Source organism: Elaeis guineensis, chromosome 16, assembly GCF_000442705.2.
Source record: "Elaeis guineensis isolate ETL-2024a chromosome 16, EG11, whole genome shotgun sequence".
Classification (NCBI taxonomy): Eukaryota; Viridiplantae; Streptophyta; class Magnoliopsida; order Arecales; family Arecaceae; genus Elaeis; species Elaeis guineensis.
In genome coordinates this window covers 42,927,490-42,945,162 of record NC_026008.2, presented here as the reverse complement: position 1 = coordinate 42,945,162, position 17,673 = coordinate 42,927,490, and the positions used below count along the sequence as shown (strand labels likewise).

The window sequence follows — 17,673 nt, the reverse complement described above, 5'->3', positions numbered from 1 at the left end:
GCGGCCCCCATAGATTTTCTTTGTTAGCAGAACATTCCCAGGAAAAAACAACGCAAAGGACATGTCCGCCGTCTGGACGTCAGAAGAAACTTTCCTTGCGTAAGAAGTATGTTTATAAAGCATTTATAAGACCTGTAACAGATCCAGCTTTGGGTGAGGAAGCTTAGAAAAACATAAAACAGCTTACCAACCATTGACCGTATCATTCATAAAACCACATAATCTAATACCCAATCATTTTCTTAAGATGACTTTTAGGCTAAGTTCTTTAACATGGCTTATCACAATTTTTTTGGTACAATATGACTTATCACAATTATCATGCAGTAACTAGTACTAATTAGGTTGGACCTACGTAATTAGCACTATAGTTCTTTTCTTAAAGGAAAAACTAGGTGGTTCCACCGTGCGGGAAATATTAAAAAAAAGGGACAACCAGGACATGCCAAGATGAAAGAGATCAGGACAAGGAAGACCGGCTCTGTTTGCACAAACACTCCTGAATTTATAATTTAAAAAAAAATTATTAAAATGATTACACGTTAGAACTTTCATTAGTATATTTTTTTTTCTAATTTCTAGTTTTCATTTTCAATGGCCAGTATAGGAAAATCTTTTCTATTAGCTCATGCTATTGTTGATCCTAATCCATCCTAAGTTTATTAATATTCTCTTGGTTTCGTTAAGCCATTCTGTTTGGCAATTTAGAAAATAGTTGATGATCTTTATCGCATGATCAAGACTTAAATAAATTCTCTTTTTCTTCGGATATATGAAGGAAATGGAATGTTGTATAATATTCAGAGCCATAAGCTACTCACGGAAGCATTTAGAAAATAAAAACTAGTCAAATAGGTTGTTTTTGAATCAAAGGCTTAATAATGTGACAATCTTCTAGTCTTCATTCCCAAATAGCTAGGGATCATCAATCGCATTCTTAGATTTCAGCTTCACAATTCTAATTAACCTTCAGAATATATATGGCACATTTCTTTTTCATATATGTATTTTTTATATTTTTTTCTAATTGAGTGCTAGATTTGAATCTGGTTGAACCACCCATAATAGGCTAGCTTGATCAAGATTATCTAAAATTTAAATATTAGAGAAAATAGTTGGGAGAGAGTAGAAAACTGACATATAATTTCTCCCTCTCTCTTCTCCATTTTGTCTGAGTTTTTTAAAAGCTATTCATGTCTAAAAACTCTCCCCCACATAATTTTTAAGTATTTCAAAGAAATAAATAGTAAGAGAAACTCTCTTTCATTCTATTTTTGCATCAAAAAGCATTTGCACTGTAGATTTCTTCATGTACTTTCCAATATAATTGCATATACGATCTAGAGTGTCTTTTATGAGTAGGAAAATATATAATTCAACCCCTCAAATTCTAGAAGTTCCTTTTTGTAGATTTTTCAAAGTAACTCGCAAAAATTCAGATTTATATCAAATTTTTATTATCATTAAAGAATAGTAGTCCTACACCAGGGAGGTTCAAGACTCGTGGTTTTTGTATACTCTTGGACCCATCCATCTAAATATCTCGAAACTTTAGATAGATATAATATTAAAGCTGACCGATCCTTCTTATCTACTAAAACTTCCACATTCTCACTAATCCACATGTTGCCTCTTATTTTGAGTTCTGAGGGTCCATCCCTCGAGCCCTACATATTTCAGATAGGATCTTAACATTTCCCAATGGACCTAACCCAGAGTGAGCTAATGGAGCCTACTCCGAAAGCACTCCGTGAGCCTCAAATTAACTAATTGTCACACATCTTATATTCAAATCTGAGCAGTGATGAACAACCACCATATTTTGAAACTAAAATAAAAAGCTATTTATCACAACATGGAGTTCATACTATGGGTGATCTTATTTTTCTTAGCTAAGACTTGCTGGGGAAGAGGCATACTAAACAGCCGGGGCCAATGCCAATAGACTACTCCACTAGAGTATATCTTCCCCTTGACAAACGTTGGCTCTTAACCACTCCATGAAGTGTCTCCAACCTCATTCCTTGTCTCTTAGTACGTTTTTCAATGCACAAGCTTCTTGTGGAGTGAATCGCTGCGAAAAAACTTTGACCAAGAAACGAAAATGTCAACCCCACCAAAAAAAAAAAAAAAAAAAAGAAGAAGAAGGCAAAAGGCAAGGTGAGCTTTTAGATTTTTTTAAAATAACAGGTTGAAGAGGTTGACGGAAGAAAACAAACATCGGCAATTGCATATTCTAGCTTTCTCCGAAGGGCTTGCCCAAACTCATCTCCACCTTTCTAAGATATCTTTCGGCACCAAAAGGTATTACTTCTTCCCCAATCCACCTCCTTCCTCATGTTAAGCTTTCCTGTTCTCTTCTCTCACACCATTAACCCTTCCTTCCATTCCTATAAGAGAACAACTCATCTCTCTTCAATTGGCAATACCTCTCCCAATTTCTCAGAATTTGAAGAAAGCCTCTGAAACATGGTTAAACTAACCTTGGTGGGGAGACTGAGTGATGGGATGCCTCTATCTCAAACACCAACCTACTTGACTGAAGACAATGAAGTCTCATCATTGTATAGGCAGAAAGGTGAGCTTGTGCTAAAGGAGATTGCAGCAGGAGCTTTGACAAATTCCAAAATGACCATTCTCATTGATCACCATTGTTTTCAGTAAGCGTCTTCTTCTTGAATCCATGGTTTATCACCTGCCAGAAAGAAAAAGAAAAATTAAAAAAGAAAATCCATGCCTCACAGATTGAAATATCATAATATATGCGCGCCAGCACGCGCACCCGCATGCGTGTGCGTGCGTGTGTGTATATATATATATATATATATATATATACACACATACATACATACATACATACATATATATACATGCATGCATTCCTATGTTATACAGAATTTAAAAAAAACCATCATAAACCATCTAATGTCAAAAAAAAATAAATATCACTAGCACAAATATTAGCACAAGAATAATGAATACACAAGGGCATTGTTCTTGCCATACTCTTTTCCTGTTTTCTTTCATAATAAATGATGGTACAGCTATCTGATAGGAAACGAAGTTTGCTACATCACACTCTGCGAATCCAGGTATCCGAGAAAATTGGCATTCTATTATCTTCAGGATCTGCAAAAGGAGTTCAAGAAGTTTGACGTCAAGGTTGTGGAGTCATTCACAAAGCCATATGCATTCACAAGATTTGGTAATCCCCTGTTTATCATTTTCAATATGTTCCAAAGATCTGTTGGACTTGCTGCATTTCATGTTGTCAATTTTTTCCTTTTTCCTCCATTGCTTTTGCAGATTATGTGATTGGAAATATAAGAAAGCAATACTTGGACACAAGAACTCAAGCCAATCTATTTAAGCTGAACTCTGACCATAGGCAAGATCTTGATATGGTTACAGAAGAATTCTCCAAATTGATTAGCAATTATAAAACTTCAGGTGGTTTCTTTATATCCTGATCGATGTTTCTCAGGTATTTATATATGACAATCAAGTACACACTGGCCATTGCTGCCTTACCCTCACAGTTGCCAGACAAGCTAGATAGTAACTTTACATGCATAGCAGTGAAAGTGCCAGTCCTGTTTTCCTGATTCCCGGTGGCTAGCTTTGCAGGATCTGAAGCAAGGGCATGTCCAGTCATCCTTCAACAAGAATCAACACTGTGGAGTTCCAAGCTTCTTGAAGTGAGTATGATTTCAATCCAATCTACTCACAGTCACAACAAGCTATGGCATTTATTGTAGGCAATGGGAAGAAACTTACCTTTTCATCTTTTATTCATACAAGCAGGAGGTTGCTCTTAAATGGACACCCATTACAATCCTTGTCATCGCCACAGCACTCCTCTTATGGACCAGCATTGTCCTCACAGAATACAACATGTTAACAGCTTGGTGACATCTTTTCTCCTGGATTGAAAAAACTCTCAGGAGAGCAATGGCAACACTGAGGAAAAGGAGAACCGTGAATGAAGCAGCATACATGTTCCATGCTGGAATGAAAAGTGAAAAGAAATCAAAATGTATTCCAAATAAGAAAATTAATATGACTCCTGATAACTTCACAAGGCATGATACTTGTGCTTAGCATGAGGTCCATACTTCTTCCAACTTGCATTAACAGATAGACCAACAGGCATGCTTGGCAAACTTATCAATTAAGAGCAAGCAACTTGGGCTCAATTCACAAGATACAGGAGACTAATTGAACAGATTAACCTAAGGCTTCCAGACTAAATTCACTAACATGGATCAAAATTTTATTTATCAAACTTATTTGTTCCTTTGCATCAAACATTCAATACATTTCAGATGCCCAGCATAACTCCTAAAACAATCTCAAATGAGTTTACCCCTATCAATAAAAATCAAGAATAAAAGATGGAGGAAAAAATCCTCAAACTATTAGGGAAAGACTTCTACAATATCCATAAACAACGTTAGGTCTCCCATGAATTTACCAACTCATCCACTGGAGCTACCAGCACCAACTGTTTTCTGCACTGGCAATCCCACAGTACTTTCAACCTTCTTCTTCAGATCCGTTGCATCCATTATGGCAGTGATTCCTTCTCTTATCTCCTTCAGCAAATGCTCCATCTTTTCTTTACTTGCACCGCTTGCTATCTCTGCCTTTAATTCATCAATCTTCCCTCTTAACCCTGCCTTATCTATCAACACCTCTATTTCTTTCTTTATTACATCATCCGCCTTTATTAATATCTCCTCTATGCCAGGTGGGGCTGTCCGCACTATCTTCTTCCCCAACCCCACCACCTCCAGGTTCACTGATTTTAGCAACTCCTTCAGCTCTTCCTTGGCCTTCTCCACCTCCTCGATTTGATTTGCATCCAATTTCTCTCCCTTTGCCACCTTGCCGCATGCCTTTTTTAGAATCTCCATCTTCCCCTTGACCTGGTCTTGGAGTTTCTCATTGATGTCTTTCTTCAGCTTCTCTCCCTTCATCCTCTTCTCCTTCCACCTGCTAGCCTCCGATAACATCTCAAGCTTCTGTTTTAACCCAATATAGGATCCAGGTTGGGACAAATTATGCTTAAATTCTTGCATCAGCCTGTCTACCCTTTCCTTCAATATTGGGCTAAGTGTTTGATCAGCTGTGCCTGGAGATTCAGATAACTCCATCTTGAGAGCTTCCAGTTTCTCTTGCAGGCCCATAGAAATAAAGGCATTTGTCATTTCCTTGTCTACTTCTTGCATCAGATTCTCTATAACCTCATCAGATATGACAGGAGCTGGAGACTTGCCCTTGGCTTCTCTTGCTACCTTCATAAGACTATCAATTCCAGCCTCAATGTCGGTTGTGACCTGAGCAAGGTCAGCTTCCTTCTTCTTCATGTTGCATCTCTTCTCAGGATCCACTGGCTCACCTTCCACAAATCCCCCAAGTGCCCGGAATTTCAGATGTCGTTGGCTAAGTAAACCATCTATATCCATTTCTCCAAGCTCCTGAATAAAATAAAAGGTACTTCAATGCCTTTGCAGGACGTATCGAGAAGGCCTTGATGGATAATAACTTGTGGATGCAAAACATTAAAACAAGATATACCTCCATGGCCTTTGTGACCGTAAGCTTTATCTGTTGGGAAGTCCAAGATGGATCGGTGTGCGCGCCACCTAGAGGTTCCTGAAAGAAATAACAAACTAGTACATGTAAACAGAGATGCCCATATTAAATTAAAACTCTAATATTTGCAAAATTTTCTAAAATTACTATGGATAGCATATGTTTGACAGACTAATAAAGCATTTCAAAAAAGAAATAATTAAGACAGCTAAAGAGAGTGGGTATAAAGCTATTAAATTATATAAAGCAAATACAAATCAAGGTTGACAACACATCAACTAGTTAATAGACAATAAGAAGAAAAGTAACATTTTTAGGCTCCTCTGACCCATGAATCATGAATGATCACATGGTACACAACATATTCATGACTTTGACTTTCATATGTTCCAGCACCAACAATTCAGATAGAATGCTAAAGAAACATGAACATATTGTCATGTCACGGGGCCAGGTAACAGGTCTCGTCACGTTCTAGTGCATACTTTGGTACTCGACATAAAGCAATTGCGAACTTAAGACCATACAATATTTGAATGTTGATGTTAAATTGCTAATACTTCTAAATCTAATACTTCCAAATCTAATATAATAACAACTCTAAGTCTTGTGGTCATTTGGTATTAAACATGCCTCAAAGATAGGTCATGTAGCACTTCTATACTTTTTTTACTTAAGGAAACAATGCATAATATGAAGTTAATTTTCCCCCAAGCAGGTTTCTTGGATAATCATGTGCTACTAGTATTATCATGCGTTAATGGTTTGAAGGATGCTTCATGGTGCAAGAAAATAATATAAACAATGGCTGGAAGATGATTTATTTTATTTCAAGCAGAAGCAACATATCTACCTCAATAGTTCAACCATACATGACAAAATTAATAAAAAGGAGTATCTCAATGCACGATGATCCCGTAGCTATGGGATCTGGAGAGGGTCAAATGTACACAACCTTAACCCCATATGTGGGGAGGATAATTTTGCATTTCATGCCCCTGACATCCAAGTCACAGTGGAGCAACCTTATCATTGTGCGAAGGCCCGACTCACATGACAAAATTAATAACATTATATAGAATTCAATCTCCTATATAGGTTAAAATTTAAAATTCAGTTTAATCAACTTTGACATAATCACAGATCTTTGATCTTTTAAGGAGATTTACAAGGAAATACATGCCACTGTTGCAAAGAAGTTTTTTTTCTCTTTTTTGCAAGTTTTCAAAAGATTTTTATCTTTTAGTTTTTTTTATCTTTTTTTTTTGGTACAGTATTAGAACCAAACCAAAAATTCCAGTCCAAAACCATTGTGTCAAGTCAAGCCTATAAGCAAAATGACATAAGCACCACCCAACATGGAAGAACTCCAAGGTAATCCAGTAACTGGCCACACGAGAGACAAAATAAACTTGCATCTAATTGAGATGGGCATGCCATGAGACCATTTTTTGGTACTTCTGTGTACCAACTCCGTATTAGACATTATTGTACCAATACTGAACTGAGACTCGGCACATGGACGTACCCAGTCTTGGTGCACCAAACCAACTGCCATGTAGGGCGTACCGACATTGTTCCAACATAGTATCGGTACAAGATCAGGTACCAAGATTGTGAACCTTGTACGAGACACAAAGCCTAATATAATTTGATAGATAGAGAATATAAAATTTAGAACATCCCCCCCTCCACCCCCTCATTCTTCTTCTCTTGGTGGTGTGGTGCACTGGGGAGGGTGATTCAGGTGCATGAAAGTAATTAGAAAAAATAGATTCAAGGTTTCCTGAAAGAAAGACCTCAAACATGGATTCAAAGAGTAGGGCAGATGAATATGTAAGCTAGAGCATATTCAATGCAAGAAATGGACATCAGGCAGCTCTACTTCCGATATTTATACAAGATATAAATTTGTTAATTCCCGGCACTTAGGTTTGAATAGATGGTTTCCTAAAGGACTTGCAAGTTAACTAATCAGTGGATAGTTGTCTGGGTACAGGTAGCTGGAAATTTAACTGCGGCCTATAATTTGGTTATGTCTGAACAAAGGAAGTGGAACATAAATAGAAAAAGTTAATCATATGAGAGACAGGAAAAGGGCTTTGAACTATGAAGTGTTTGAGGAAAAGGAACAAAAAAAAAAAATCAAAAACTATGCAACAAGAAATTAACTAGTAGACAGAGGTCAAGGGCAACTGAGCCATCACATTGTTGGGCCATGGAGAAACATTAAGGTTCCTCAATATGTGATCATCAGCAGAAAAAGTTATCAACTATTTCTTGAAGAGAGATGAAAACCTCAGAAACTTCATTGAAATCTGAAACATTTAGATATTTAATCATATATCAATCACCTCTGATCTAATCTAACCATAATTGCATCAATGTTGGTTATTGTTGTATCAATACTTGTTAACCTAATTGACCAAAGGGCATCCGTAAAAATCATGACTTCCAATCATAACCAGGAGCACCATTAATTATCCCATCTACTCCTACTTGACTTATAGATATACACTCCATTTGCGGGGATGTATATGAGCAGCTTCATGTACTGAGCCAAAAATCCTTCTCAATACTTGTATCCAGTTCTTTGTAGGTCCCCTTCCCTTCTTTTTGTATCCTTCAAAGGACAGTGAATACCCCTCCTAACCAAGGTACTTCAATCCTTTTATGCAACGTACCAAATTAACTCTACCATCACTTTTGCACAAAAACTGATATTTTATGGTCCAGCTATCAATCTTCACTGGTATTTTTGGTATTAGAGAGCATCAGATAGAAAAAAGAAGTCACTGTTAAGAAACTTATCAAGACTCACCAAAATGATTCCATCAGCAATTTTGAGTTTACACAGTTCCGTGGCTGTGATCCTTAGCTGTTCCGCTGCCTGGACAAGTGATTGCAAATGTTAATGTCAAAGCAAGTGCCTAAGGCCACAGGAATTACAGAGATCACACAGATCTTGTACCAAAGGAGCTGCTGAAGAGGATTTCCATAGTATTGCAGCACAAGCTTCTGGACTGCTTACAGCAGAGCACACAAATACAGATATCATGTGAGAAATTAACATAACACTGCAGACATGCATCAAAAATATATATAATTAACATAGGACCAGCAGTCCTAACGTGCTATTTCTCACAACAGGACAGTTGCAAGGATTACTTATGTTATGAGAGAACATGGATGAACAATCAAGGAAAAAGGAATCATAGATGAACAGATAGAAACCCTATAACCATATTCTTTGAGTAGCATTACATTACTAATATGATCTTTGTAAAATTAGCACAAAAAGGATATGGGCTTAGTGTTGATCCTTGATGCAAGCCTATAGTGATACACTTGTCGTATTGCAAATGTGATCATAAAACAAAGATAAAGTATATGAGGAAAACTTTAGAGGATAAGGGATTAAAGAATAGTCAAACAATGACAAGTATATGGAATTAAAATTTAGGGAGAATGAAAAATGAAGATATGATATAATTAAGATTGATGAAAAGGGAACATTTTCCTTACTTAGAATCTATGGTACAAAACAATGGAGAGATAGATGAAAAGTGTAATAGACAATTAGAGATGATAAGAGTGGAGAGGTGCATATAGGATATTATGCGATAAACGGATACCTTGAAGCCTTAAAAAAATTATAGAACAACAGTAAGGCATCCCATATTTTATGGCCCAAAGTACTAGGCAATAAAAAAGGTACATAAACTAGTATAGCAAAAATGAGAATGTTAGCATAGATACATGATAAAACTAGAAAAGATAAAAGAAGAAATGAATATATTAGAGGACTTGTAGAAGATGCACAAATTAAGGATAAAGTAATGGAAAATCGATCGAGATGGTATGGATATGTACTTCAAAGATCTGAAGACGCTCTAGCAAGGAGAGATACTTTGGTTTGTTTGAAGGTGGTAAGAAAAGGAGGGGAAGACCTAAGGTGACATGGATAGAGGTTGCAAAGAAAGATAAGGATAAACTTGGAATAAAATCAAAGATGGCTCTAATAGAGATACTTGGTGAATGAGCATCCCCAAAGCCGATCTTAGATAGTTGGGAAAAAGGCTAGATGACTATGGTAATGGTTATCTTTGTAAAATTAAAAACCTTATTTTGGCTCAAAGTACGGTCAAAACAGAGATAGCTGTCTCATGAATAACGATGACATGGATAGGAGGAACAGCAAATTTCACAAAGTCAGCTCCTTTTCACTCTATGGTTGATTATGTGGAATCCTTACATCCAGTTCAATCATAAAAACCTTGTGGTCATACTATCCCATCTCATAGCACATAGAAGAGTATTATACAGTACTTGTGATCAAAAGCTCAAGTCATTATCAACTTAGACATGAATCTTTGTTGCACCATGCATATGATAATGTTAGATCACCTGGCAACATAAAAGACAGAGTTCTGCAACATGAATATTTTATTTGCACAGCCAATAGCAAGAGCACCACCAGAACCACCTTCTCCAATAACAACAGTGACAATTGGAACCTTTAGTCCAAACATAGTCCTCAAATTGTAGGCTATTGCCTCTCCCTACATATATTGAATGAAGTGAAATAAGCAACAGTGAGCCATCTTTCAGAAACAATGATAAATTACTTTGTAATTCACAGGAAAGTAATAGCCTCACTAGTGGGAAGGAAGTAGTAGAAGAAACAATGATACCTGACCAAGTTCTTCAGATTTGAGATCAGCATATGCCCCAGGTGTGTCAATAAATGTGATGATGGGAAATCCATGATGATCAGCATACTTCATCATGCGCAAAGCCTTTCGATAGCTACATAGCAACATTTATGTTTAATGAGGCCTTTGTGTTCTTCAATACAATGAATCATTAAAAACCTAAGGTGAGAACTATCTTAGAGAATACCTAACATAAAGGATTTCATATATTTATGTAGTCAGTATCCCGGTAAAATATAGAAAAATATTTTGAAGCTAAATGGTTGAAAAATTACTCTTATGCACTATTTTTTGCCAAATTCTTAAACTAGATAGGAAAGATCCAGGCCATTTTGATAACAACTCTCTCCAGTAAGTTCCAAAAATATATGTTTCTGCAGTGAAGAAGTGAACCTCTAGTTATCAAAAAGGCATAATTATCATTAATAAGTTCATTCATTACCCATGTGGAGTTGGCATTCCAAAATTGCGCTGAATATTTTCCTTTGTGTTCCTGCCTTTCTGATGGCCGATAAACATATAGCTCTTGCCATCCATGCTTCCAATACCTGTGACAATGGCAGGATCATCATACCCAGCACGGTCTCCATGGAGTTCAACCCACTTTACAATTAAAAAGAAAAAAGTCATCAGTGCCAAGCAATTATACAAACAAACATGAAGCAGAGCAAGAATAGAAGCATGAGGTGAGAGAATACCTTATCAGTAATGTTCAAAACATGATCAAGGAATGTGGGCCTGTTGGGATGGCGAGCAATGTTTAAGCATTGGATTGGAGTTAAATGTGTGTAAAGATCTTTCAGGGCCTGCAAAGATTATGCATGAGAAATATGTTTCACCGGGATTAAGAAAGTACTGTGGAGAGTTGAGAAATGAAACACTAAAAAGTTAACAATTTTAAAATCATAGAATCTTACAAAATAAGTAGATTATAAGAACATATGCAATATAACACTAAAAAAATTTTGACTAATATGCTAGATGGTTAGAAATTAATCATTTGCTTATGATAAATTGCAGAAACAACACATTGTTTTGCCTTTAGAATAAAATAATGAAGCCAGCTGCACATAATTGTCAAGAAAAGACGGTGTCTTGCATGTGAATTGAGAATCAACTTAGCATGAACAGTGCAGAAAAAACTGTAAATGAACTGAAGGAGTGATGAGGATTCAAATTTTAAAACTAGTTCGGGCCTTGATATTTGTGAATGACTACATCTCAGACTGATTTCTTTCACCCCAAATTTGACCTATAGAGCACCTGACCACTGATAGGATCATAAGACCTATTTCTGATCCTAGTAACTCTGATTTTGTTGACACTGCAAGATAAAACAGTTTGTAATTATAATTGTCACAATTTATTTACTTTGCAAAATCTGTCCAGGGAATTCATGTGATCAACCTGAAGCTACTTTTTCTGCTGCAGTCAGGAACAGTTTGCTCTAGCCAGCACCTTTCCATGTGAGCTGACTAATAAGAAGCTAAATGGTAGTTACACTTGTAATCTTGAATTACAAGCTCATATCTATATGTGACAAGAAGAAACATCAACACTTCCAAGGATACTCTTTAAGAAACCTCCAGGCAGGGAACAAAAATCACAACCAATCAAGCATTTGGTATTTGGATATGATGAATAATATGCCATGTTGTAAAAAAGCACTGGTTCACAAACTTCATGTAGAATACGCAAACTCATGTAGAATAAGCATATTATTCTATTTCTTTTTCTTTCTTTTGCTGCAGGGAGAGAGAAACAATTTTCTCTGTCTTCTTAGATTTCTAGCTTCTAGACCTCTTCACCATATCACCATTCTCATTTATAATGCATAAACCTTATTTCCAAACTTCATCTAGAATAAGCAATAATGAACTAAAAAGTACTTCTTCCACCTGATTAAAGAAAAAAATCACTGTGCATATTCAGCAACCACAAAGAGGCTTTCATAAATGAAATCTTTATAACCAACAAATCACATAACTTCTTTTGCTTATTGGTGCAACCTAGACACTCATCCAACAATTTTGGGGTCACCATCTTGTAGATCAAACTAAAATAGCAATGCAGAATGAATCTGACAGTACATTAGATCAATCAACCATAATCAAGTATTGTCAATACCGCACAAATGTGAATATTTCAGTCATAGGTGACCTGAAAGTACAAACTAAGTCATGCTATCTACATTATTTACCAGACATGTTAGGTAATAGAGCTGTAATCTGATATGGGAACACACTAAGGGAAATTTACGATCAAGTTTAGAAGTCTTTATGATCTGATTCATTAGAAATTCAAGTATACTTCCAACCTATTTGTTATGCTCCCTTTTTTCCTTCATTCTTGCTTATTTTAATGTCGGTTCCTGTTCAGCTTTTTTTTTTTTTTTTTGCTTATACACAAAGCATTAATTAGTGATTGGGACAAGTAAACATTGATTAACATGACAAAAATGTTGTTTTCTACTTCTTCTCGTCCTTCCAATTTCTCATTTGTCATGATTCATCCATTATGTATGCATGAATACCCAAAAATAATGATGGACACACTGAGAAGAATATCAGGATTTCATGCAATGATAAGATTGCTAACCACCATCTCTCTGTTCCTTTCGTTTTGTTTATTTAATATCAACAGTTGTGGTGCAAGGTATGTAACAAACCTGCTGATACTTGCTTTCCAATAAGTTAATTTGATCACTGAAGTCCAAACCGGTTTGCTCTGCCATTTTGCGCACCTGTATAAAAGAAGAGGCAAGAACAGGAAGTAAATGACTGGTTAACTAAGAAGAAAAACATGAAGAGGAGGACTAGCTAGCCATAGTTTTTCTGTGATCTGGGGAATTTGTACCTTAGCTTCTAAAATATTAGATAATTATTAGTATTCAAGAGAAATCATCTATAGTTGCTTACTACGCATAGGATAAATTTTAACTATCAGTTCTGATAAGTCCAAAATCTACAATGCCGCCACCAAAGAATACAATGTTTTCTCACCAAAAGAAGAACTGACCATGTCCACTTTACATTACTACAGAGACTATGAATGACCAAAGCATAGCTCTACATTGGCATATTTTGGACCCACTCCATTGAACGTATTATGCAGATCGTTACAGTGATCACTTCTAATGAAACAAGATTTGAGAAAATAAAGATTATCATGAACCTTTTATTTAAACAAAATCAACCACAATGTACAGATCTCCAGAACCATGTAGCTACCAATACTATAAATAACTTTGGGCATACAATAAGTGCACTGAAGTAGAGAACTAGGAATTGCATCAGAAAATTAATGTGACCTATGTAAATGATGTAGATGTAGCTGGAGGCTCATTAAGCTCAGCTTAATATTCTACAAAGTGTTATTCATAAGTTTTATAGCAAGGGATGCATGATTTAGGCAACAAACCCTGCCAAAAAGAAGTGCCTCAGAGGAAATGAAAATCACAAATTAATAATCTTATCTCAAGCCAACAGAGAGTAGGTTTCCACAACCCAGCGTAAACACATTTTTGGAAGATACTCCATTTTTCCTGGCTGATGAACATGTGTGAAAAAGAAACAAATGCTTGATACAAATAATAATTAGAATAAATAAATACTGATTACTGCAACAGAAGTAAGATAAGTAGTAAGTGTTATAAATTGGATATCAAGGAAGTCTTCAATAGAATGGCATAATGATCCAGCACAATCATCAAGGAAGTCTTCAATAGAATGACATAATGATCCAGGACGATCATCAAAGTCAGCATGAACCACTTTGACCAGCACAAAGAGGACTGGACAGGATCCAAGAGCAAGATCCACCACAATGGCAGTTGCCAAATCACGCACCAAACCCAAGGAGGCCCTAACTTGTCCGTATGATGTCTAGTTGTAATCGGGTAAACTTTTCAAGCTCTATGATGTGATGCCACCCTGTAGCAATATGGTGCATCGAGTGATCAAGGCCAAATTCCATCATTTGAATCCCAAAATAGACCTGTCAAAGTATAAATTTTCCTTTAGGGAAAGACTTAGACTAGGTATATCTTTCAATTGGAAAGAATTAAGTGGCATGGCCAAAGACAAAATCGATATAGAAGTCAAGGTCTACCTCTTATAAGATTTTAGCTTTTTTGTGATGATTTTCGCTCATATGTATTTCGAAAAAGCTATAACCTCCTTTGACTAGAAGAGGAATGTGGCCAAAATGGTTCGACGATGGATCTCACTAGTATACATAGAGATTTTATCACTCAATTTTGTTATTCACTAAAGCAAAAAAAGGACCTAGACCTTACTTTTGCCAATTTTTCTATTTTCCCAATTTTCTTTAAAAAGGTTCGAGTTCAACTTTGATGGAATTTCTTCCTTGGAACCGACTAGATCACATGGTCAGCTTGTTTTATGTGTTGATTGTTTGGACCCAATGGCGCCTACGAATTGACAATGCATTAGCTCTCTAGATCCACAAATCTACTAATCTCATTAGTTTGGTCCCTAAGGATGCCTTTTACATCTTAAAGCACTGTCAACAAGGGGAACCACTCCGACCTCAAAATATATCAATTACATAAGGTTCACAAGTTTGTTGTGTAAGTCAATCACTTGGCTTTTGTTTTGAGCATTTTATGCTAAGGTACTAGCTTTTCCTTCATTTGGCAAATAAACATTTCATATTCCATGGAAATAACAAAAAGGATCTTAAACAAAATTATATGATTGATATTACCTTTTTCATCAAAATGAAATTATATATCGTAATTTATTCCACGGTAGAGATTGATTGAGATAATACAAAATACTAATCCCAACAACTGCTTGTGATTAGACTGTTCCAAATACTGATGATTTATGTATTTTACTACTTTTGAGTTGCTTGTGCAAATGCTACTCAACAGAATTAGTGAAGTACATTGTACTGGTGGGATCATCATTATTTACTTCACTTGGTTTAACATAGGTGTCAATTCAGATTTTTTGCCCATGCCTATGGAAAGATGATTATTCATTGAACTCAAGTCCTATAACCCTTTTAAGATACAAGATATTGGTATCACTGAACAGGATTAGGGCCTGTTAATAACAGCTAGGTTAGCATATTGGTACCAAAACTTGAACCCAATATGAACATGCAATTAAAGTAAAGGATGCTTAAAGTATTAAACATATAGCATGATGAAAAAAGAGAACTCACACCAATAATCTTCTTTTCCAAATCAACTAATGGCTTCTCAAAAGGAAGAGTCACTGGCTTTGGTTTGTCTGTTAGAGGCTTGAAGTGAGACAAATAACTCAAGTGTCCACTTTTCAAATTTGGATCAACATCATCTGGCCAGGGATACTCATGCTTCTGTCCCTTTCTGACCCTTGCAAAAACAGAAAACCTGCACCAACTTGTAGTTGTAAATTGTCCTAAATGCTTCAACAAGGCTCCATTAATTCCACCAAATGGACCTCTCTGCAGATCGGCAGCTAGGGAAGTCTTCCGTAGATTAATATGTGATCCAGATACAAAACTGCAGCTCTCTCCACCAATGATAGCAGGTGAAAGGGGCAATGAATTCATCTCCAAAATCCCAATTTTCTATAGGAACTGCAAGTTCTTTTATGCTAAATATAAGCTGAACCTCGAATGCTGCAACCCTGTATCATCAGAATCAACACATCAGGAGCTAAAGAAAATCCCCCACATCTTCCAACAGAGAAAGACACTTAGTTTCTAAAACCAATTAGAGTGTCCTTTGAATGCTCTACATATAACTAAACTTTTGTAATCAGCAAATTCAAAATATTCATGAAAAGCCCCAAAAAAGAAAAAGAAAAAGAAAAAGAAAGAAATAAGAACCAAAACAGCGTCTCAGCACAAAAGGTCACAGATACGTGGAAATAATTTTTCCATATGAAGTTCATATGTTTATGAACATGGATAAGTAAAAAGATTCTAAGCCCAAGCACCCCCTAGTCCATCAGGGCATACAATTCCGATTTAGAACAATGATAACCGGTTCCATTATCTAAATCTCGATGAGATACACCATTAATCACGACTTTGGAGCAGAACAAACCAATCGGGACAGATTTTAGTACTAGAAACATCACGGTTATAACGATAACATCTATGATGATGACATCTAGCGGCGGTAACAAATCTTCATTGATTTCAACATCACAACTCCATGCACCTGACATCTTTCGACCTCTACAATTTCCCAGGAAATGTTGCTAGAAACAGAAATGCAACTCAAGAAAACGGGGAGAATACCCAACATCACAAGGCTATACCTCAATTTCCGTGATTCAGCTTCCCACTATAGATCGATTACATGCACGCTGAAGAAAGATGAAGCTCCAGAAGTACCCAGATTAGGGTTCTCTTCCATTGCAGTAAAGAAAACGAAGGAAATATGAAATGCCCCTCTACGAGGATCACAGTGACAGGGCGACAACTCCAAAGAGGGACTGGGGCCAACCCCGCTTTGGATGCGCCGCCGCGCACAGGATCGTCTGCGCCGAGCCGGGGTCGCTTTGGGATTCACGCAGAGATCCGACGACCTGTGGAGTTTTGTTCGCGGGAGACGGAGACATGGAGTTTTCCGGGCGGGTTGGCCGCCCACTTGGCCTTGTACCACTTTGTGCAAAAACATTCGTGGGGCGTTAGATCCAACGGTTGTACGTAGTCATCTAACATATGGATTTGGGTAAGCCCTCTTGGATTGGGCTCACTTGGCTCCGAGTCTGCGGTTGATTTGCGTGCGGTCGGTCTTGGTTGGCCTGTAATGTATACTTCTATTTACCAAATGTTTGAGAAGTGGGTGGATCTAAAGTGACTTGCCTTACTAAACTCCTAACATCACCCAGAACCACTCGGGGTTTCAAATTAGCCATTCAGCTTTGTTCGACCTGAGATGCACCATTGTCATGCAGCAGACTATCATACAAACATACTTCTTGCATGGAAAAGAAGATACGTGGAAGTATAAAATGGCAGATATCTTCCCCCCGCCCCTTTCCAGCAAGGGATTCTTGTGGATAAAAAGAACCATTAAAAGCTCGTAGGTCGTCGTGCTGTTCCTTTCTTCTCCCTCCCAAGCCACCAAAAAAAAAAAAAACACTCTACCATGTTTAAACCAATTAGATCTCTCTAACATGTTTACAGTGTGGAAGTGGCATTTCTTATTCCATTTTAGTGTAAAATTGCTGGATGCGTGCATGCAGGTGAGACCATCACCTTCGCAACACAAATGGCTGGCTCTCCAGAACGTGCGGAGAAAGCCAACATTTGACAAACAGAAAACTTCTTAAGAAAGAACTATCTCATTTGCTTTGTTCCATATAGATGTGTATACTAGCACATTTACAAG

General features: G+C 36.8%; 2 protein-coding genes and 1 long non-coding RNA gene across 5 annotated transcripts; 1 reads left to right on the top strand and 2 right to left on the bottom strand.

Moving 5' to 3' along the window:
• Positions 1–1,508: 1,508 nt before the first annotated feature.
• LOC140854302 (uncharacterized) lies at positions 1,509–3,735 on the bottom strand. Its single transcript, XR_012137450.1, has 3 exons — positions 3,532–3,735; positions 3,007–3,129; positions 1,509–2,695 (listed from the first exon to the last, which is right to left on the bottom strand). It is a non-coding gene; the product is annotated as an uncharacterized lncRNA (long non-coding RNA).
• Positions 2,470–4,212, top strand: LOC105059025 (25.3 kDa vesicle transport protein SEC22-1). The gene is made up of 5 exons (XM_073249974.1): positions 2,470–2,660; positions 3,045–3,205; positions 3,307–3,450; positions 3,628–3,698; positions 3,805–4,212. Exons 1-5 carry the CDS (start codon positions 2,470–2,472, stop codon positions 3,910–3,912), a joined length of 675 nt encoding a protein of 224 aa, XP_073106075.1. The 3' UTR covers positions 3,913–4,212.
• Positions 4,213–4,247: 35 nt separating this feature from the next.
• Positions 4,248–16,925, bottom strand: LOC105059024 (acetyl-coenzyme A carboxylase carboxyl transferase subunit alpha, chloroplastic). Of its 3 annotated transcripts, none has more exons than XM_019855491.3 (11): positions 16,595–16,925; positions 15,507–15,955; positions 12,982–13,056; positions 11,012–11,119; positions 10,756–10,916; positions 10,293–10,407; positions 10,006–10,160; positions 8,570–8,621; positions 8,420–8,488; positions 5,581–5,658; positions 4,248–5,480 (listed from the first exon to the last, which is right to left on the bottom strand). In XM_019855491.3, the coding sequence occupies exons 2-11, from the start codon at positions 15,876–15,878 to the stop codon at positions 4,479–4,481; spliced, it is 2,187 nt and encodes a 728-aa protein (XP_019711050.1). In that variant the 5' UTR covers positions 15,879–15,955; positions 16,595–16,925; the 3' UTR covers positions 4,248–4,478. The 3 variants fall into 3 exon arrangements, with proteins under 3 accessions (XP_019711050.1, XP_073106074.1, XP_073106073.1); XM_073249973.1 differs by lacking the exon at positions 16,595–16,925 and adding an exon at positions 13,734–14,309 and having other exon boundaries at positions 15,507–15,683; XM_073249972.1 differs by lacking the exon at positions 16,595–16,925 and adding an exon at positions 13,789–14,309 and having other exon boundaries at positions 12,982–13,058; positions 15,507–15,683.
• Between the last annotated feature and the right edge of the window lie 748 nt (positions 16,926–17,673).

Excerpts from the sequence above, each read along its gene's own strand:
- LOC105059025 (XM_073249974.1), top strand. The coding sequence starts at position 2,470 with ATGGTTAAACTAACCTTGGTGGGGAGACTGAGTGATGGGATGCCTCTA. Across the intron at positions 3,451-3,627 it reads TAGCAATTATAAAACTTCAG|GATCTGAAGCAAGGGCATGT; the intron begins GTGGTTTCTTTA and ends CTAGCTTTGCAG. Across the intron at positions 3,699-3,804 it reads GGAGTTCCAAGCTTCTTGAA|GAGGTTGCTCTTAAATGGAC; the intron begins GTGAGTATGATT and ends TCATACAAGCAG.
- LOC105059024 (XM_019855491.3), bottom strand. The coding sequence starts at position 15,878 with ATGAATTCATTGCCCCTTTCACCTGCTATCATTGGTGGAGAGAGCTGC. Across the intron at positions 8,622-10,005 it reads TCTGTCTTTTATGTTGCCAG|TCCAGAAGCTTGTGCTGCAA; the intron begins GTGATCTAACAT and ends TGCTGTAAGCAG. Across the intron at positions 5,481-5,580 it reads CGGTCACAAAGGCCATGGAG|GAGCTTGGAGAAATGGATAT; the intron begins GTATATCTTGTT and ends TATTTTATTCAG.